This window comes from Giraffa tippelskirchi, chromosome 8, assembly GCF_054371585.1.
Source record: "Giraffa tippelskirchi isolate mGirTip1 chromosome 8, T2T-mGirTip1v1.2.pri, whole genome shotgun sequence".
Taxonomy (NCBI): Eukaryota; Metazoa; Chordata; class Mammalia; order Artiodactyla; family Giraffidae; genus Giraffa; species Giraffa tippelskirchi.
Window position 1 is genome coordinate 66,524,727 of NC_137282.1, and position 20,916 is coordinate 66,545,642.

The 20,916-nt window shown below is 55.5% G+C and overlaps 3 protein-coding genes across 3 annotated transcripts; all 3 read right to left on the bottom strand.

The window, feature by feature from the left end:
- Positions 1-3,558: 3,558 nt before the first annotated feature.
- On the bottom strand, positions 3,559-5,368 carry LOC145517248 (uncharacterized). The gene is made up of 3 exons (XM_081519520.1): positions 5,176-5,368; positions 4,464-4,776; positions 3,559-4,211 (listed from the first exon to the last, which is right to left on the bottom strand). The coding sequence occupies exons 1-3, from the start codon at positions 5,308-5,310 to the stop codon at positions 3,583-3,585; spliced, it is 1,077 nt and encodes a 358-aa protein (XP_081375646.1). The 5' UTR covers positions 5,311-5,368; the 3' UTR covers positions 3,559-3,582.
- A 5,835-nt stretch (positions 5,369-11,203) lies between these two features.
- LOC145517286 (uncharacterized) lies at positions 11,204-13,010 on the bottom strand. The gene is made up of 3 exons (XM_081519563.1): positions 12,818-13,010; positions 12,106-12,418; positions 11,204-11,853 (listed from the first exon to the last, which is right to left on the bottom strand). Exons 1-3 carry the CDS (start codon positions 12,950-12,952, stop codon positions 11,225-11,227), a joined length of 1,077 nt encoding a protein of 358 aa, XP_081375689.1. The 5' UTR covers positions 12,953-13,010; the 3' UTR covers positions 11,204-11,224.
- A 5,825-nt stretch (positions 13,011-18,835) lies between these two features.
- LOC145517227 (uncharacterized) lies at positions 18,836-20,650 on the bottom strand. Its single transcript, XM_081519497.1, has 3 exons — positions 20,461-20,650; positions 19,749-20,061; positions 18,836-19,496 (listed from the first exon to the last, which is right to left on the bottom strand). The coding sequence occupies exons 1-3, from the start codon at positions 20,593-20,595 to the stop codon at positions 18,868-18,870; spliced, it is 1,077 nt and encodes a 358-aa protein (XP_081375623.1). The 5' UTR covers positions 20,596-20,650; the 3' UTR covers positions 18,836-18,867.
- Between the last annotated feature and the right edge of the window lie 266 nt (positions 20,651-20,916).

A 20,916-nucleotide genomic window follows, 5' to 3' on the forward strand; every position in this document is an offset into this window, starting at 1 on the left:
CCTCAGTGCTGGACATCATCCGGGATACTCTGTGTGTGTCTTCCTCAGTCTGGTGTCCCTTCAGACCTTTCCCTAGTTTTCACAGGCTTGTTGTGTTGGTGTTCTTTGTCTGTTTGGAGACACATCCTTGATAAGCTTTGTGTTTCCACTCATTCGTCTCGCGATGTGTGACCTGTCTTTTGCTTTTGTACTGAGGTCTTTCCCACAGTAGATATCTTTGATTTTGCAAAGTCCACTGTATTCTCCTGGTTTTTTTTGTGGACTGCCTTTTAGTTTTGTGTGTGAAGACTCAAAGCACGTGTCCGGTTTCGGCTCATTGTTCCTCTAGATTTGTGACAAGTTTTCATGGAATGTTTGTCTAGGGATAACTGGAAGTGAACTCGGTGTAAGGTGTCAAGTCTCCATCTTCATTCATGTCATCCCCTGCAGTTTCCAATACCCTGTTCCTGAGTGGTATTGGAGACCTTGAGGGAAGTTTGCTTGCATTGGAGTTTGCGTTTCCACCTTGATTAACTTCACACTGTTCTGCCCTCAGGGACACTGTCAAGGGGGAGTGAGGAGCAGCCTGCACTTCCAGCAGTGACCACACGGTGGGGCGAGTGCTGCTCTCCCCTCTGGGAGCCCCAGGCCACAGGCATCCCAGTGAGGAGCCAGCTCTGTGCTCAGCTGAAAGGAGTTAGTCTCTCAGGAGCCTCTGAGCCCTTCCGTTTGGATCACCCAGGGTGGGCATTTACTGTGACAGAAAAAATTGCCCTGAATTCCATGGACGGAAGAGCCTGGCTGTGTAGAGATCGTGAGTTGCCGTGAATCAGACACAACTGAGGACACAAAAATTCAATAGATTAAAACACTTTTTGGGTGTGGGGGGGAGTGAAAGGGGGTGATGTGGGTTTTTATGTCTTATAAAATAGCCAAGGGAAATCTAGTTTAAACCTAAATTCACATATATGGGATAGGTATAGCTCTCCGTCACCCTATTAAAAAAACTACTAAACTTTTCTGAAAGTTTATTTTGCAGCTTCCTTGAGCACTTCATTGTGAAGCTTTTTTTTTTTTTTTTTCTGTGACTTTGGCCTCATTAAAAAGTACGGTTTGCCTTTACTGGATAATTTTGTTCATTGGTTTCTTAGGGAATCTTGGTAATATTTGAGTTTCCTGGGGAGTATGGTCACATGACCTGGCCCTGGCCAATCGGTGCCTTCCACCTCCTTGGCCACTGTGATTGGCTCCGGACTGGGGCAGTGCCCAATCGGGGCCCAGGGCCGGGCCTCACGTTAGAAGCCAGGGGAAGAGGAGCTCTCGTCCTGCTGGGGTAGGGGAAGGGGTGGGGCCGGGGGAGGTCAGGCTCCATAAGTGGGAGGGGCGTGAGGTCCGCCTGCGGCAGTTGGTGACCTTCCTGCTCCCCTCAGGGCAGAGCCGCCGGCGTGAGAATGAGGGCGCTGCTGAGCCCAGGGACTGGGATGGCCTGTTGCTGCTGTGGTCCCAGAGCTCCACCCGAGACCTGAGGGAAGCCGTCTGCCCGTGAGTCCTCTCCCGCTTGTCTGTCAGCTTGTTTGAAACATGCTGGGTTTTCTGCCCAGCTGGCTAAGGGGAGTCCCTGGAAACGCAAGGGTGTGGGTTTTGGCAGACTTCAGGGAAGACATGCCAGATGAGCCTGGGAGACTCCAGCTTAATCTGGATTCAGGAGATATCTCCTCGGGCCAGCTAGTAATTGTAGGATAAGCCTAATGAGTCTTCACAGGATGAAGAGAGTAACGTGCCAAGGTAGCAATCGATGTCCTCATTCGAGAGGTTGAAGCTGGTGCTCAGAGAAGCGGGGAACTTGGCCAGAACAAGCAGGTGTGCACCCAGACAGAACCCCCAGATCCGGCCATTGGAGCTCAGGGAGGCCACTGGTGTGGCTTGTCCCTGTGGCAGGGGCCGAGGCATGCAGCCCACCCTGATTCCTGCGGGGGCCTGACTTGGGAAGTGCCATCTGGTAGCTTTGAGACTCACCAAACCAAATTGCACTGGAGAGAGGAAGGACACCTTCCTTCATCCACCCCCCACCCCCGCCGGATTCCCACATACCCTGACCCCTTTCTCTGGATTTCGGAGCCATTTCCAGAGTCCCGCTCATATGACCTCATTCGAAGTGCACTGTGGACGAGCTGCCATCTGCAGCTGCTACCACAGCAGCCAAGGGCTTTAGCTCCCGAGTACCTCCCTTCCTTTGGAACTTGGGGGCCCTCTACTCCCCACTTGCACACCACACACCTTTGCTGAGGATTGTGGGGACCCTCACTCAGTTTGCAGCACGTTGTAGCCATCCCTGTCCTCTCAATACCTCCCTTGAAACTCAGCTTGTGAGCTCCTTTGGAGCAGCGTGGCCCACCTGCAACACTGCAACGGAAGAGACACAGCTGACAGTGAAACAGCAGCTTAGATCTGACGGCCGGAAAGCTCTGTCAAAAGGGACCTCCCTCTTCACACCGTAGAGGCTCTAGGAGCCGCCAGGGTTTCGGAACCAGTGCTGGGGCCAAAAGGACTCCACAGCTGTTTTCCTTCCTGGGGAGGGTTCTGGCTCGAGTGGGAATGGCTCAAGTCTCCTAAGGTTCTGAAAGCCCACTGTGTGCAGATTCACGGTACACAGAGAGCAGAAGGTGGAGTCCTGTCCTGGAGGTGGTCACAGCTCACGGATGAGCCAGGCAGGCAGGCAGGCAGGGCATGAGAACACCTGAGCTGCCTTCATGAGTGAATGGTGTGGGGGCAGAGGAAGAGAAGCCGGTCTGCTCCCTCGTGTGGTGCCCAGGGCAGGTTGTCCCCAGAGGAATCCCTTACGACAGTGAGGACTATCACGGCTGTTTCCCAAGGGGTTCTGTCAGTGCGTGTCTTCCCCGGAGCGGTCAGGCCGTCTCTAAAATACACTGGCCATGGGCATTGCCTCTCCTTGGAACTTCCCATCTGTTTCTCTTTTTTATGGAACAGTGAATTTCTAGAGGGGTTCTGGGCCACAAGGATGTTGGGTCATTTTCTAGCCTTCTGTCATGAAGAACGCTTTCCTGGGCGTTGGGGTGGTTTGTTGTTCCAGCTCCCTTTCTTGGCTTCTTTTGGGAGCTGGTGCAACAAGAGGAGCTCAGCCTCTGCCTTCTGGCTGAGATGGCACCCTTCAAACAGCAATGCCTGCCTGGAGATAATGATGGCATTTGCCAAAAGGGCTTCGTTTGGCACATGGTATCTTGAAAGGACGTACAACGTCCTTTCGGCTATCAAAGGCTAGTTCAAAGGACATAAACATGAGAACTCTCCAGTGGAGTCTTACAGTAGGTGGAGCGTCCGAAAAAAACTCCTTCAGTCATTTCACTGAGAGTCATTGATTGGGGACACCAAGAATATAGGAAGGAATGCAGAAGGAAAAGATGAAATTGTGTTCAGGATCGGGCGGAGGGATGAACAGGGCGTGCTTGCCTTGAATCCAGGCTTTGTTGGGGGGTGGGGCATAAAGATGGAACGGGTCTGAAACTACAAAGTGGTGATGGTAACACAGTATCACCAGAGTTACACAACAGTGTTCCCAAATTGCAACAATGATGAAAAAGTTTACTAATCCCAACTTAACCAACAAAAATACAGGAAACCACGCAAAAAAGAAAACATCACCAGAAAGGTGGAAACAAACCAAATGCAAAGCAGTTCGGGGGAAAGGAACTCCATGTCCCCTGGGGGCAGACCGAGTTGACGGCGTCCACGGTGAGCAGACAGGGATGGAGGCTGCAGAGCCGACCGCTCCCCTGGACGTGGTGTTTCCGGCAAGGGCTCTGGGTCTCTGTCCAGAGCGGGGGCTCGTTCTCCCTGCAGGGGTGGGTGAGTCATCGTGGGCGTCTGGGTGTTGCGCGGGAGCCAGGGCAGGCTCTCCCTGCCGAGGCGGTGACTCCTCCTCTGCCTCGGGTTCTCCTGCCAAAGGCCGAGCAGGTAGAGGTGCACGTGGAGGTGGAGGTTCTGGCTGAGGGGGTGGGACATCAGTGCCTGGGGCTGGGGGTCCTGCAGGCACGGAGATCCGATCTGCCCGGTGTGCTGGCCAGTACCCAGCTGGCCTGGTGTCTCTGCGAGGGCAAGTCTCGGTTCTCCATCTGCCCTCGGTGGATCCCTGGGTCCTGCACCTGGAGCCACCACCTCTGTAGGGACAGGTCTGGGAAGTGGAGCCTGGTTCCAGTTGGAGGCCAGTGCTAGAGCTGTGGGAGAAGCATCGTTTGCCCGCAGGCCAGCCTTGGCATGTGCGTATCCCGGGACAGAAAGCTTCCAAGAGATTCCCAAAGAATACCCAGGGTCGGATGTCTTTTGGGACTGAAGTGTGCAAGATGGGGGGCGGGGGGTGTGAGGCCAGCGCTTGCTGCAGGCCCAGCAGCAGCTTTCGGGGACTCGTCCCTGTGTAGCTCAGCACCCCCTCCGCACACACTCCCGTACACCAGCCCCAGCGTCCTCACCTCTGTGCTCTGGCGTGCTGGGCTCCAGGTCCTCCTGCTGCCTCAGAGGCCGGGGTTCTCGGGACTCTGGGTCGGAGCCGGGTGTGCTGAGCTCCGTGGCAGCCTCAGACTGGGCCGCCGGGTGTATCCTGGGCGGTGTCTCGGCAGCAGGCCTTCCCCGCCTCCGCTTCGCCCCCGGTGGGGCTGATGCCTCCGTGGGCACGCTCACCTGGAGCCTGCACTGGGCCTCACGGGCGGGGGGGTGGTGCTCCGACCCCTCCCTCCGGGAGCTGGATGGGGTGTCCCCGTCCTCGGCCTCATCACGTGGGAAGCTCTGCAACGACAGTGACCGTCAGCCAGCCATGCTGGGAGTTTTCCGAGCTGGGCCTGGCCAGTGGAGCCGCTGCTTCGGCCTGCTCGAACTTCTCTGCCCAGAAGGGTCAGAGACGTGTGTCTGCTCAGATCCCCACCCGGGAGGAAAGAGACCCACCTGAGGGTGTGAGGTCAGCCTGGGCGGCCGGCCCTGCCCGCACTCTCCCCATCCCGCCCAGCATGCTCTCCCCTGGGGTGTGGACACAACTTGTCCGCAGGCTTCTGACCCCACATCCACCTGGGCTTCCTTGAGGGAGACACACCCCGAGAAACCCGCATCCACACACACAGGCAAAGGACCCGGTGTTTCCGGGTGGCATGGGAGAGGTGGCCTGGCCCGGCCTGGGGCTCCCCGTGTTACCTTTCTGTTTCTCCGGGCAAAGGGCCAGAGGCGTCTCGGGGGTGCCCTGAGCCAACGTCGACAGGGTGCCCACGCACACTGCCTGTGAGCTCTCCTGAGGCCCCGGCCTCTGGGCAGGGGCAAACAGCAGAACATCTCGGCAGCAAGTGATCTGGCTGGGGGCTCCTCTCCGCTCTCGAGGCCTGGATACCCGGGTTGCGGGTTCTGTTGGGTTCTGTTGCCGGCAGGTGACATCATTTCCTGGGGTTCGTGCTGAGGTCCCTTCCCCAAAACTTCCCAAGGGAATCTCTGGGTTTCTGACTGCTCGACCACCACCCTTAAGCCATGTGCAGGCACAGTGACACCCACCCAGCCCAGCCGACAGCCCTGGGGAGGCCTGGGTGCAGCCAGGGCCTGAGCTCCGAGGGCCCCGCTGCTCTCAGACCAGGCTCCTTCTTCTCATAAGTGGTGTGGCCCTGGACAAGCATATGCCCCTCAGGGTTTCCCCAGTCTCTCCATCTGCAGAGTGGCGGTCATTCTCCCATCTGCTTCCTAGGTCTGTCGGCCTACGAGCAGCTCCATGCCTTTCCACCTGGGGCCGATATCACGTGGAGCGTGCGCGCTGAGACTTCAGAAAGAAAGATTCCTTCCTGGGCTGACACAGCACAGAATGGGGCAGAACGAGGCCTGGATGTGCCGTGGTACCCAGGAAAAGGCACTCCCCCTCCTGACTGTTTTGAGACCCCGCATCCAAGTTGGAGGACCGAAAGGAAGACTCGAAGGTCTCCCTCTCTTATAGAAAAGAGTGGCCAACTTTCTGGTCCTCTGTTTCCATTGAGATTCTGTTCAAGTGTCCCAGCTCGGCTTCTGCGGGTGGCTGAGCTTCTAATGGCTCCCTGCGTTCTTGTCTTTTCCTCTCCAAACCTTCCGTCCTTTTCCCCCTTCTGGGGTGGATGGGCGCTGTCATTGCTTCTACCTTCGAGACAGATTGATGAAAAGTCTGGACCATCGACTCCTTTCCTCTCTTTGGTTCCGTGTCTCTCTCTGGCTGTGTCCCTCTCTTTTCCTTTCTCAATTCAGTCTGTGTCTTCCTCTTTCTCTCTCGTGTGTGGACGGATGGATGCTAGGAATGCACATGTATATGATTAGATGAGGGTTATGTTTTAGGGATAGGTTAGAGGGAGAGAAAGGCTTTAGGTCGGAGTTGGTCATGGGGGAAGGGTCAAGGGTGGTGGTGGTGTTTCTTGGAATCTGAGTGCTGTGCATTCTTCGTCTCTTTCCATATGAACCCCTTCTCAGATACACCACTTGCAAGGAGTCTCTCGTGTTCCGTTTCCTCTCTTTTGCATTTGTGAATGCTTGCTTAGCTTCTCTGTTGTGAAGAGGTTCCATTGGATGGAAACCCATTGGTGTACTTCGTGTACCTCTTTCCCTTACTTGAAGAGACCCATTTCTACCTCCGCCCAGCAAACGGCAAGGAGACTCTGATGTTAAGGAGCCTTTGACCTACGCTTCTTTCTAGCTATCTCATGACATCAGCCTTTAGGGTGAGGTTTTCCCCGATATTGAGGTGGTCTGAGATCAAAACCAATAGCGTTCTTCAGATGTAGCTGTCTGGTTTTCCCATGGACATGTATTGAAGAGGCTTTCTTGTTCCCATTTGGATATTCTCCCCTTCTGTGTCAGAGATGAGTTGAGCATGGATGCTGGGGTCTGTGTCTGGACCCTCAACTTTATTCCATCGATCTGGATCTGTGTGTGTTGTTGTATTCCCAATAGCATACTGTCCGGCTCCTGCTGCTGCTGCTGCGGCTAAGTCACTTCAGTCGTGTCTGACTCTGCGCGACCCCATGGCCTGCAGCCTACCAGGCTCCTCCGTCCAGGGCATTTTCCAGGCAAGAGTACTGGAGTGGGTCGCCATTGCCTTCTCCGATACTCTCCTGAGGATCCTAGTTTGGTCGTCTAATTTCCTTTCACACAACCTTGGATGTCCGTATCGGGGCTTTTTCGTCGGATTGTATTGACAATTTAGGCTCTTTTCTGTTTCCGTACCCCTTTTGCAATTCTTGGTTGGGTGCGAAAATGCATTGGCATTTTGGGAGGAATAGCATCGAAGCTGTGGATTGCCTTGTGGGGCTGGGATATCATTTTCCAAATAGGAATTCTTTCAAGCCCTGAGCACAGCTTCTCTTTCCAGGGATTGGTGTGGGCTTGATCTTCCTTCTTCCATCTCTCGCCGTTTTGTGAGAACAGGTCCTTCCTTCCCTTCTGGGTTAGATGGACCCGTGGGGATCACTTCAGTGAATGGCATTGTCAGTGGGGGTGATAATTCCCTTCTCATTGGAAGACTTTGCTGTGAGTATTAGAAATGCAAGTGATTTCTCTTCCCCTTCCTCCCTGTCCATCTCTCAGGGCCACCGGGAAACAGAGGCCTCACCCAGGGTCACACAGGCCTGAGGAGGTACAACTAGACTGTTGATTCTTCAGGCCCTCAGTGCTGGACATCATCCGGGATACTCTGTGTGTGTCTTCCTCAGTCTGGTGTCCCTTCAGACCTTTCCCTAGTTTTCACAGGCTTGTTGTGTTGGTGTTCTTTGTCTGTTTGGAGACACATCCTTGATAAGCTTTGTGTTTCCACTCATTCGTCTCGCGATGTGTGACCTGTCTTTTGCTTTTGTACTGAGGTCTTTCCCACAGTAGATATCTTTGATTTTGCAAAGTCCACTGTATTCTCCTGGTTTTTTTTGTGGACTGCCTTTTAGTTTTGTGTGTGAAGACTCAAAGCACGTGTCCGGTTTCGGCTCATTGTTCCTCTAGATTTGTGACAAGTTTTCATGGAATGTTTGTCTAGGGATAACTGGAAGTGAACTCGGTGTAAGGTGTCAAGTCTCCATCTTCATTCATGTCATCCCCTGCAGTTTCCAATACCCTGTTCCTGAGTGGTATTGGAGACCTTGAGGGAAGTTTGCTTGCATTGGAGTTTGCGTTTCCACCTTGATTAACTTCACACTGTTCTGCCCTCAGGGACACTGTCAAGGGGGAGTGAGGAGCAGCCTGCACTTCCAGCAGTGACCACACGGTGGGGCGAGTGCTGCTCTCCCCTCTGGGAGCCCCAGGCCACAGGCATCCCAGTGAGGAGCCAGCTCTGTGCTCAGCTGAAAGGAGTTAGTCTCTCAGGAGCCTCTGAGCCCTTCCGTTTGGATCACCCAGGGTGGGCATTTACTGTGACAGAAAAAATTGCCCTGAATTCCATGGACGGAAGAGCCTGGCTGTGTAGAGATCGTGAGTTGCCGTGAATCAGACACAACTGAGGACACAAAAATTCAATAGATTAAAACACTTTTTGGGTGTGGGGGGGAGTGAAAGGGGGTGATGTGGGTTTTTATGTCTTATAAAATAGCCAAGGGAAATCTAGTTTAAACCTAAATTCACATATATGGGATAGGTATAGCTCTCCGTCACCCTATTAAAAAAACTACTAAACTTTTCTGAAAGTTTATTTTGCAGCTTCCTTGAGCACTTCATTGTGAAGCTTTTTTTTTTTTTTTTCTGTGACTTTGGCCTCATTAAAAAGTACGGTTTGCCTTTACTGGATAATTTTGTTCATTGGTTTCTTAGGGAATCTTGGTAATATTTGAGTTTCCTGGGGAGTATGGTCACATGACCTGGCCCTGGCCAATCGGTGCCTTCCACCTCCTTGGCCACTGTGATTGGCTCCGGACTGGGGCAGTGCCCAATCGGGGCCCAGGGCCGGGCCTCACGTTAGAAGCCAGGGGAAGAGGAGCTCTCGTCCTGCTGGGGTAGGGGAAGGGGTGGGGCCGGGGGAGGTCAGGCTCCATAAGTGGGAGGGGCGTGAGGTCCGCCTGCGGCAGTTGGTGACCTTCCTGCTCCCCTCAGGGCAGAGCCGCCGGCGTGAGAATGAGGGCGCTGCTGAGCCCAGGGACTGGGATGGCCTGTTGCTGCTGTGGTCCCAGAGCTCCACCCGAGACCTGAGGGAAGCCGTCTGCCCGTGAGTCCTCTCCCGCTTGTCTGTCAGCTTGTTTGAAACATGCTGGGTTTTCTGCCCAGCTGGCTAAGGGGAGTCCCTGGAAACGCAAGGGTGTGGGTTTTGGCAGACTTCAGGGAAGACATGCCAGATGAGCCTGGGAGACTCCAGCTTAATCTGGATTCAGGAGATATCTCCTCGGGCCAGCTAGTAATTGTAGGATAAGCCTAATGAGTCTTCACAGGATGAAGAGAGTAACGTGCCAAGGTAGCAATCGATGTCCTCATTCGAGAGGTTGAAGCTGGTGCTCAGAGAAGCGGGGAACTTGGCCAGAACAAGCAGGTGTGCACCCAGACAGAACCCCCAGATCCGGCCATTGGAGCTCAGGGAGGCCACTGGTGTGGCTTGTCCCTGTGGCAGGGGCCGAGGCATGCAGCCCACCCTGATTCCTGCGGGGGCCTGACTTGGGAAGTGCCATCTGGTAGCTTTGAGACTCACCAAACCAAATTGCACTGGAGAGAGGAAGGACACCTTCCTTCATCCACCCCCCACCCCCGCCGGATTCCCACATACCCTGACCCCTTTCTCTGGATTTCGGAGCCATTTCCAGAGTCCCGCTCATATGACCTCATTCGAAGTGCACTGTGGACGAGCTGCCATCTGCAGCTGCTACCACAGCAGCCAAGGGCTTTAGCTCCCGAGTACCTCCCTTCCTTTGGAACTTGGGGGCCCTCTACTCCCCACTTGCACACCACACACCTTTGCTGAGGATTGTGGGGACCCTCACTCAGTTTGCAGCACGTTGTAGCCATCCCTGTCCTCTCAATACCTCCCTTGAAACTCAGCTTGTGAGCTCCTTTGGAGCAGCGTGGCCCACCTGCAACACTGCAACGGAAGAGACACAGCTGACAGTGAAACAGCAGCTTAGATCTGACGGCCGGAAAGCTCTGTCAAAAGGGACCTCCCTCTTCACACCGTAGAGGCTCTAGGAGCCGCCAGGGTTTCGGAACCAGTGCTGGGGCCAAAAGGACTCCACAGCTGTTTTCCTTCCTGGGGAGGGTTCTGGCTCGAGTGGGAATGGCTCAAGTCTCCTAAGGTTCTGAAAGCCCACTGTGTGCAGATTCACGGTACACAGAGAGCAGAAGGTGGAGTCCTGTCCTGGAGGTGGTCACAGCTCACGGATGAGCCAGGCAGGCAGGCAGGCAGGGCATGAGAACACCTGAGCTGCCTTCATGAGTGAATGGTGTGGGGGCAGAGGAAGAGAAGCCGGTCTGCTCCCTCGTGTGGTGCCCAGGGCAGGTTGTCCCCAGAGGAATCCCTTACGACAGTGAGGACTATCACGGCTGTTTCCCAAGGGGTTCTGTCAGTGCGTGTCTTCCCCGGAGCGGTCAGGCCGTCTCTAAAATACACTGGCCATGGGCATTGCCTCTCCTTGGAACTTCCCATCTGTTTCTCTTTTTTATGGAACAGTGAATTTCTAGAGGGGTTCTGGGCCACAAGGATGTTGGGTCATTTTCTAGCCTTCTGTCATGAAGAACGCTTTCCTGGGCGTTGGGGTGGTTTGTTGTTCCAGCTCCCTTTCTTGGCTTCTTTTGGGAGCTGGTGCAACAAGAGGAGCTCAGCCTCTGCCTTCTGGCTGAGATGGCACCCTTCAAACAGCAATGCCTGCCTGGAGATAATGATGGCATTTGCCAAAAGGGCTTCGTTTGGCACATGGTATCTTGAAAGGACGTACAACGTCCTTTCGGCTATCAAAGGCTAGTTCAAAGGACATAAACATGAGAACTCTCCAGTGGAGTCTTACAGTAGGTGGAGCGTCCGAAAAAAACTCCTTCAGTCATTTCACTGAGAGTCATTGATTGGGGACACCAAGAATATAGGAAGGAATGCAGAAGGAAAAGATGAAATTGTGTTCAGGATCGGGCGGAGGGATGAACAGGGCGTGCTTGCCTTGAATCCAGGCTTTGTTGGGGGGTGGGGCATAAAGATGGAACGGGTCTGAAACTACAAAGTGGTGATGGTAACACAGTATCACCAGAGTTACACAACAGTGTTCCCAAATTGCAACAATGATGAAAAAGTTTACTAATCCCAACTTAACCAACAAAAATACAGGAAACCACGCAAAAAAGAAAACATCACCAGAAAGGTGGAAACAAACCAAATGCAAAGCAGTTCGGGGGAAAGGAACTCCATGTCCCCTGGGGGCAGACCGAGTTGACGGCGTCCACGGTGAGCAGACAGGGATGGAGGCTGCAGAGCCGACCGCTCCCCTGGACGTGGTGTTTCCGGCAAGGGCTCTGGGTCTCTGTCCAGAGCGGGGGCTCGTTCTCCCTGCAGGGGTGGGTGAGTCATCGTGGGCGTCTGGGTGTTGCGCGGGAGCCAGGGCAGGCTCTCCCTGCCGAGGCGGTGACTCCTCCTCTGCCTCGGGTTCTCCTGCCAAAGGCCGAGCAGGTAGAGGTGCACGTGGAGGTGGAGGTTCTGGCTGAGGGGGTGGGACATCAGTGCCTGGGGCTGGGGGTCCTGCAGGCACGGAGATCCGATCTGCCCGGTGTGCTGGCCAGTACCCAGCTGGCCTGGTGTCTCTGCGAGGGCAAGTCTCGGTTCTCCATCTGCCCTCGGTGGATCCCTGGGTCCTGCACCTGGAGCCACCACCTCTGTAGGGACAGGTCTGGGAAGTGGAGCCTGGTTCCAGTTGGAGGCCAGTGCTAGAGCTGTGGGAGAAGCATCGTTTGCCCGCAGGCCAGCCTTGGCATGTGCGTATCCCGGGACAGAAAGCTTCCAAGAGATTCCCAAAGAATACCCAGGGTCGGATGTCTTTTGGGACTGAAGTGTGCAAGATGGGGGGCGGGGGGTGTGAGGCCAGCGCTTGCTGCAGGCCCAGCAGCAGCTTTCGGGGACTCGTCCCTGTGTAGCTCAGCACCCCCTCCGCACACACTCCCGTACACCAGCCCCAGCGTCCTCACCTCTGTGCTCTGGCGTGCTGGGCTCCAGGTCCTCCTGCTGCCTCAGAGGCCGGGGTTCTCGGGACTCTGGGTCGGAGCCGGGTGTGCTGAGCTCCGTGGCAGCCTCAGACTGGGCCGCCGGGTGTATCCTGGGCGGTGTCTCGGCAGCAGGCCTTCCCCGCCTCCGCTTCGCCCCCGGTGGGGCTGATGCCTCCGTGGGCACGCTCACCTGGAGCCTGCACTGGGCCTCACGGGCGGGGGGGTGGTGCTCCGACCCCTCCCTCCGGGAGCTGGATGGGGTGTCCCCGTCCTCGGCCTCATCACGTGGGAAGCTCTGCAACGACAGTGACCGTCAGCCAGCCATGCTGGGAGTTTTCCGAGCTGGGCCTGGCCAGTGGAGCCGCTGCTTCGGCCTGCTCGAACTTCTCTGCCCAGAAGGGTCAGAGACGTGTGTCTGCTCAGATCCCCACCCGGGAGGAAAGAGACCCACCTGAGGGTGTGAGGTCAGCCTGGGCGGCCGGCCCTGCCCGCACTCTCCCTATCCCGCCCAGCATGCTCTCCCCTGGGGTGTGGACACAACTTGTCCGCAGGCTTCTGACCCCACATCCACCTGGGCTTCCTTGAGGGAGACACACCCCGAGAAACCCGCATCCACACACACAGGCAAAGGACCCGGTGTTTCCGGGTGGCATGGGAGAGGTGGCCTGGCCCGGCCTGGGGCTCCCCGTGTTACCTTTCTGTTTCTCCGGGCAAAGGGCCAGAGGCGTCTCGGGGGTGCCCTGAGCCAACGTCGACAGGGTGCCCACGCACACTGCCTGTGAGCTCTCCTGAGGCCCCGGCCTCTGGGCAGGGGCAAACAGCAGAACATCTCGGCAGCAAGTGATCTGGCTGGGGGCTCCTCTCCGCTCTCGAGGCCTGGATACCCGGGTTGCGGGTTCTGTTGGGTTCTGTTGCCGGCAGGTGACATCATTTCCTGGGGTTCGTGCTGAGGTCCCTTCCCCAAAACTTCCCAAGGGAATCTCTGGGTTTCTGACTGCTCGACCACCACCCTTAAGCCATGTGCAGGCACACTGACACCCACCCAGCCCAGCCGACAGCCCTGGGGAGGCCTGGGTGCAGCCAGGGCCTGAGCTCCGAGGGCCCCGCTGCTCTCAGACCAGGCTCCTTCTTCTCATAAGTGGTGTGGCCCTGGACAAGCATATGCCCCTCAGGGTTTCCCCAGTCTCTCCATCTGCAGAGTGGCGGTCATTCTCCCATCTGCTTCCTAGGTCTGTCGGCCTACGAGCAGCTCCATGCCTTTCCACCTGGGGCCGATATCACGTGGAGCGTGCGCGCTGAGACTTCAGAAAGAAAGATTCCTTCCTGGGCTGACACAGCACAGAATGGGGCAGAACGAGGCCTGGATGTGCCGTGGTACCCAGGAAAAGGCACTCCCCCTCCTGACTGTTTTGAGACCCCGCATCCAAGTTGGAGGACCGAAAGGAAGACTCGAAGGTCTCCCTCTCTTATAGAAAAGAGTGGCCAACTTTCTGGTCCTCTGTTTCCATTGAGATTCTGTTCAAGTGTCCCAGCTCGGCTTCTGCGGGTGGCTGAGCTTCTAATGGCTCCCTGCGTTCTTGTCTTTTCCTCTCCAAACCTTCCGTCCTTTTCCCCCTTCTGGGGTGGATGGGCGCTGTCATTGCTTCTACCTTCGAGACAGATTGATGAAAAGTCTGGACCATCGACTCCTTTCCTCTCTTTGGTTCCGTGTCTCTCTCTGGCTGTGTCCCTCTCTTTTCCTTTCTCAATTCAGTCTGTGTCTTCCTCTTTCTCTCTCGTGTGTGGACGGATGGATGCTAGGAATGCACATGTATATGATTAGATGAGGGTTATGTTTTAGGGATAGGTTAGAGGGAGAGAAAGGCTTTAGGTCGGAGTTGGTCATGGGGGAAGGGTCAAGGGTGGTGGTGGTGTTTCTTGGAATCTGAGTGCTGTGCATTCTTCGTCTCTTTCCATATGAACCCCTTCTCAGATACACCACTTGCAAGGAGTCTCTCGTGTTCCGTTTCCTCTCTTTTGCATTTGTGAATGCTTGCTTAGCTTCTCTGTTGTGAAGAGGTTCCATTGGATGGAAACCCATTGGTGTACTTCGTGTACCTCTTTCCCTTACTTGAAGAGACCCATTTCTACCTCCGCCCAGCAAACGGCAAGGAGACTCTGATGTTAAGGAGCCTTTGACCTACGCTTCTTTCTAGCTATCTCATGACATCAGCCTTTAGGGTGAGGTTTTCCCCGATATTGAGGTGGTCTGAGATCAAAACCAATAGCGTTCTTCAGATGTAGCTGTCTGGTTTTCCCATGGACATGTATTGAAGAGGCTTTCTTGTTCCCATTTGGATATTCTCCCCTTCTGTGTCAGAGATGAGTTGAGCATGGATGCTGGGGTCTGTGTCTGGACCCTCAACTTTATTCCATCGATCTGGATCTGTGTGTGTTGTTGTATTCCCAATAGCATACTGTCCGGCTCCTGCTGCTGCTGCTGCGGCTAAGTCACTTCAGTCGTGTCTGACTCTGCGCGACCCCATGGCCTGCAGCCTACCAGGCTCCTCCGTCCAGGGCATTTTCCAGGCAAGAGTACTGGAGTGGGTCGCCATTGCCTTCTCCGATACTCTCCTGAGGATCCTAGTTTGGTCGTCTAATTTCCTTTCACACAACCTTGGATGTCCGTATCGGGGCTTTTTCGTCGGATTGTATTGACAATTTAGGCTCTTTTCTGTTTCCGTACCCCTTTTGCAATTCTTGGTTGGGTGCGAAAATGCATTGGCATTTTGGGAGGAATAGCATCGAAGCTGTGGATTGCCTTGTGGGGCTGGGATATCATTTTCCAAATAGGAATTCTTTCAAGCCCTGAGCACAGCTTCTCTTTCCAGGGATTGGTGTGGGCTTGATCTTCCTTCTTCCATCTCTCGCCGTTTTGTGAGAACAGGTCCTTCCTTCCCTTCTGGGTTAGATGGACCCGTGGGGATCACTTCAGTGAATGGCATTGTCAGTGGGGGTGATAATTCCCTTCTCATTGGAAGACTTTGCTGTGAGTATTAGAAATGCAAGTGATTTCTCTTCCCCTTCCTCCCTGTCCATCTCTCAGAGCCACCGGGAAACAGAGGCCTCACCCAGGGTCACACAGGCCTGAGGAGGTACAACTAGACTGTTGATTCTTCAGGCCCTCAGTGCTGGACATCATCCGGGATACTCTGTGTGTGTCTTCCTCAGTCTGGTGTCCCTTCAGACCTTTCCCTAGTTTTCACAGGCTTGTTGTGTTGGTGTTCTTTGTCTGTTTGGAGACACATCCTTGATAAGCTTTGTGTTTCCACTCATTCGTCTCGCGATGTGTGACCTGTCTTTTGCTTTTGTACTGAGGTCTTTCCCACAGTAGATATCTTTGATTTTGCAAAGTCCACTGTATTCTCCTGGTTTTTTTTGTGGACTGCCTTTTAGTTTTGTGTGTGAAGACTCAAAGCACGTGTCCGGTTTCGGCTCATTGTTCCTCTAGATTTGTGACAAGTTTTCATGGAATGTTTGTCTAGGGATAACTGGAAGTGAACTCGGTGTAAGGTGTCAAGTCTCCATCTCCATTCATGTCATCCCCTGCAGTTTCCAATACCCTGTTCCTGAGTGGTATTGGAGACCTCGAGGGAAGTTTGCTTGCATTGGAGTTTGCGTTTCCACCTTGATTAACTTCACACTGTTCTGCCCTCAGGGACACTGTCAAGGGGGAGTGAGGAGCAGCCTGCACTTCCAGCAGTGACCACACGGTGGGGCGAGTGCTGCTCTCCCCTCTGGGAGCCCCAGGCCACAGGCATCCCAGTGAGGAGCCAGCTCTGTGCTCAGCTGAAAGGAGTTAGTCTCTCAGGAGCCTCTGAGCCCTTCCGTTTGGATCACCCAGGGTGGGCATTTACTGTGACAGAAAAAATTGCCCTGAATTCCATGGACGGAAGAGCCTGGCTGTGTAGAGATCGTGAGTTGCCGTGAATCAGACACAACTGAGGACACAAAAATTCAATAGATTAAAACACTTTTTGGGTGTGGGGGGGAGTGAAAGGGGGTGATGTGGGTTTTTTTGTCTTATAAAATAGCCAAGGGAAATCTAGTTTAAACCTAAATTCACATATATGGGATAGGTATAGCTCTCCGTCACCCTATTAAAAAAACTACTAAACTTTTCTGAAAGTTTATTTTGCAGCTTCCTTGAGCACTTCATTGTGAAGCTTTTTTTTTTTTTTTTTCTGTGACTTTGGCCTCATTAAAAAGTACGGTTTGCCTTTACTGGATAATTTTGTTCATTGGTTTCTTAGGGAATCTTGGTAATATTTGAGTTTCCTGGGGAGTATGGTCACATGACCTGGCCCTGGCCAATCGGTGCCTTCCACCTCCTTGGCCACTGTGATTGGCTCCGGACTGGGGCAGTGCCCAATCGGGGCCCAGGGCCGGGCCTCACGTTAGAAGCCAGGGGAAGAGGAGCTCTCGTCCTGCTGGGGTAGGGGAAGGGGTGGGGCCGGGGGAGGTCAGGCTCCATAAGTGGGAGGGGCGTGAGGTCCGCCTGCGGCAGTTGGTGACCTTCCTGCTCCCCTCAGGGCAGAGCCGCCGGCGTGAGAATGAGGGCGCTGCTGAGCCCAGGGACTGGGATGGCCTGTTGCTGCTGTGGTCCCAGAGCTCCACCCGAGACCTGAGGGAAGCCGTCTGCCCGTGAGTCCTCTCCCGCTTGTCTGTCAGCTTGTTTGAAACATGCTGGGTTTTCTGCCCAGCTGGCTAAGGGGAGTCCCTGGAAACGCAAGGGTGTGGGTTTTGGCAGACTTCAGGGAAGACATGCCAGATGAGCCTGGGAGACTCCAGCTTAATCTGGATTCAGGAGATATCTCCTCGGGCCAGCTAGTAATTGTAGGATAAGCCTAATGAGTCTTCACAGGATGAAGAGAGTAACGTGCCAAGGTAGCAATCGATGTCCTCATTCGAGAGGTTGAAGCTGGTGCTCAGAGAAGCGGGGAACTTGGCCAGAACAAGCAGGTGTGCACCCAGACAGAACCCCCAGATCCGGCCATTGGAGCTCAGGGAGGCCACTGGTGTGGCTTGTCCCTGTGGCAGGGGCCGAGGCATGCAGCCCACCCTGATTCCTGCGGGGGCCTGACTTGGGAAGTGCCATCTGGTAGCTTTGAGACTCACCAAACCAAATTGCACTGGAGAGAGGAAGGACACCTTCCTTCATCCACCCCCCACCCCCGCCGGATTCCCACATACCCTGACCCCTTTCTCTGGATTTCGGAGCCATTTCCAGAGTCCCGCTCATATGACCTCATTCGAAGTGCACTGTGGACGAGCTGCCATCTGCAGCTGCTACCACAGCAGCCAAGGGCTTTAGCTCCCGAGTACCTCCCTTCCTTTGGAACTTGGGGGCCCTCTACTCCCCACTTGCACACCACACACCTTTGCTGAGGATTGTGGGGACCCTCACTCAGTTTGCAGCACGTTGTAGCCATCCCTGTCCTCTCAATACCTCCCTTGAAACTCAGCTTGTGAGCTCCTTTGGAGCAGCGTGGCCCACCTGCAACACTGCAACGGAAGAGACACAGCTGACAGTGAAACAGCAGCTTAGATCTGACGGCCGGAAAGCTCTGTCAAAAGGGACCTCCCTCTTCACACCGTAGAGGCTCTAGGAGCCGCCAGGGTTTCGGAACCAGTGCTGGGGCCAAAAGGACTCCACAGCTGTTTTCCTTCCTGGGGAGGGTTCTGGCTCGAGTGGGAATGGCTCAAGTCTCCTAAGGTTCTGAAAGCCCACTGTGTGCAGATTCACGGTACACAGAGAGCAGAAGGTGGAGTCCTGTCCTGGAGGTGGTCACAGCTCACGGATGAGCCAGGCAGGCAGGCAGGCAGGGCATGAGAACACCTGAGCTGCCTTCATGAGTGAATGGTGTGGGGGCAGAGGAAGAGAAGCCGGTCTGCTCCCTCGTGTGGTGCCCAGGGCAGGTTGTCCCCAGAGGAATCCCTTACGACAGTGAGGACTATCACGGCTGTTTCCCAAGGGGTTCTGTCAGTGCGTGTCTTCCCCGGAGCGGTCAGGCCGTCTCTAAAATACACTGGCCATGGGCATTGCCTCTCCTTGGAACTTCCCATCTGTTTCTCTTTTTTATGGAACAGTGAATTTCTAGAGGGGTTCTGGGCCACAAGGATGTTGGGTCATTTTCTAGCCTTCTGTCATGAAGAACGCTTTCCTGGGCGTTGGGGTGGTTTGTTGTTCCAGCTCCCTTTCTTGGCTTCTTTTGGGAGCTGGTGCAACAAGAGGAGCTCAGCCTCTGCCTTCTGGCTGAGATGGCACCCTTCAAACAGCAATGCCTGCCTGGAGATAATGATGGCATTTGCCAAAAGGGCTTCGTTTGGCACATGGTATCTTGAAAGGACGTACAACGAACTTTCGGCTATCAAAGGCTAGTTCAAAGGACATAAACATGAGAACTCTCCAGTGGAGTCTTACAGTAGGTGGAGCGTCCGAAAAAAACTCCTTCAGTCATTTCACTGAGAGTCATTGATTGGGGACACCAAGAATATAGGAAGGAATGCAGAAGGAAAAGATGAAATTGTGTTCAGGATCGGGCGGAGGGATGAACAGGGCGTGCTTGCCTTGAATCCAGGCTTTGTTGGGGGGTGGGGCATAAAGATGGAACGGGTCTGAAACTACAAAGTGGTGATGGTAACACAGTATCACCAGAGTTACACAACAGTGTTCCCAAATTGCAACAATGATGAAAAAGTTTACTAATCCCAACTTAACCAACAAAAATACAGGAAACCACGCAAAAAAGAAAACATCACCAGAAAGGTGGAAACAAACCAAATGCAAAGCAGTTCGGGGGAAAGGAACTCCATGTCCCCTGGGGGCAGACCGAGTTGACGGCGTCCACGGTGAGCAGACAGGGATGGAGGCTGCAGAGCCGACCGCTCCCCTGGACGTGGTGTTTCCGGCAAGGGCTCTGGGTCTCTGTCCAGAGCGGGGGCTCGTTCTCCCTGCAGGGGTGGGTGAGTCATCGTGGGCGTCTGGGTGTTGCGCGGGAGCCAGGGCAGGCTCTCCCTGCCGAGGCGGTGACTCCTCCTCTGCCTCGGGTTCTCCTGCCAAAGGCCGAGCAGGTAGAGGTGCACGTGGAGGTGGAGGTTCTGGCTGAGGGGGTGGGACATCAGTGCCTGGGGCTGGGGGTCCTGCAGGCACGGAGATCCGATCTGCCCGGTGTGCTGGCCAGTACCCAGCTGGCCTGGTGTCTCTGCGAGGGCAAGTCTCGGTTCTCCATCTGCCCTCGGTGGATCCCTGGGTCCTGCACCTGGAGCCACCACCTCTGTAGGGACAGGTCTGGGAAGTGGAGCCTGGTTCCAGTTGGAGGCCAGTGCTAGAGCTGTGGGAGAAGCATCGTTTGCCCGCAGGCCAGCCTTGGCATGTGCGTATCCCGGGACAGAAAGCTTCCAAGAGATTCCCAAAGAATACCCAGGGTCGGATGTCTTTTGGGACTGAAGTGTGCAAGATGGGGGGCGGGGGGTGTGAGGCCAGCGCTTGCTGCAGGCCCAGCAGCAGCTTTCGGGGACTCGTCCCTGTGTAGCTCAGCACCCCCTCCGCACACACTCCCGTACACCAGCCCCAGCGTCCTCACCTCTGTGCTCTGGCGTGCTGGGCTCCAGGTCCTCCTGCTGCCTCAGAGGCCGGGGTTCTCGGGACTCTGGGTCGGAGCCGGGTGTGCTGAGCTCCGTGGCAGCCTCAGACTGGGCCGCCGGGTGTATCCTGGGCGGTGTCTCGGCAGCAGGCCTTCCCCGCCTCCGCTTCGCCCCCGGTGGGGCTGATGCCTCCGTGGGCACGCTCACCTGGAGCCTGCACTGGGCCTCACGGGCGGGGGGGTGGTGCTCCGACCCCTCCCTCCGGGAGCTGGATGGGGTGTCCCCGTCCTCGGCCTCATCACGTGGGAAGCTCTGCAACGACAGTGACCGTCAGCCAGCCATGCTGGGAGTTTTCCGAGCTGGGCCTGGCCAGTGGAGCCGCTGCTTCGGCCTGCTCGAACTTCTCTGCCCAGAAGGGTCAGAGACGTGTGTCTGCTCAGATCCCCACCCGGGAGGAAAGAGACCCACCTGAGGGTGTGAGGTCAGCCTGGGCGGCCGGCCCTGCCCGCACTCTCCCCATCCCGCCCAGCATGCTCTCCCCTGGGGTGTGGACACAACTTGTCCGCAGGCTTCTGACCCCACATCCACCTGGGCTTCCTTGAGGGAGACACACCCCGAGAAACCCGCATCCACACACACAGGCAAAGGACCCGGTGTTTCCGGGTGGCATGGGAGAGGTGGCCTGGCCCGGCCTGGGGCTCCCCGTGTTACCTTTCTGTTTCTCCGGGCAAAGGGCCAGAGGCGTCTCGGGGGTGCCCTGAGCCAACGTCGACAGGGTGCCCACGCACACTGCCTGTGAGCTCTCCTGAGGCCCCGGCCTCTGGGCAGGGGCAAACAGCAGAACATCTCGGCAGCAAGTGATCTGGCTGGGGGCTCCTCTCCGCTCTCGAGGCCTGGATACCCGGGTTGCGGGTTCTGTTGGGTTCTGTTGCCGGCAGGTGACATCATTTCCTGGGGTTCGTGCTGAGGTCCCTTCCCCAAAACTTCCCAAGCGAATCCCTGGGTTTCTGACTGCTCGACCACCACCCTTAAGCCATGTGCAGGCACACTGACACCCACCCAGCCCAGCCGACAGCCCTGGGGAGGCCTGGGTGCAGCCAGGGCCTGAGCTCCGAGGGCCCCGCTGCTCTCAGACCAGGCTCCTTCTTCTCATAAGTGGTGTGGCCC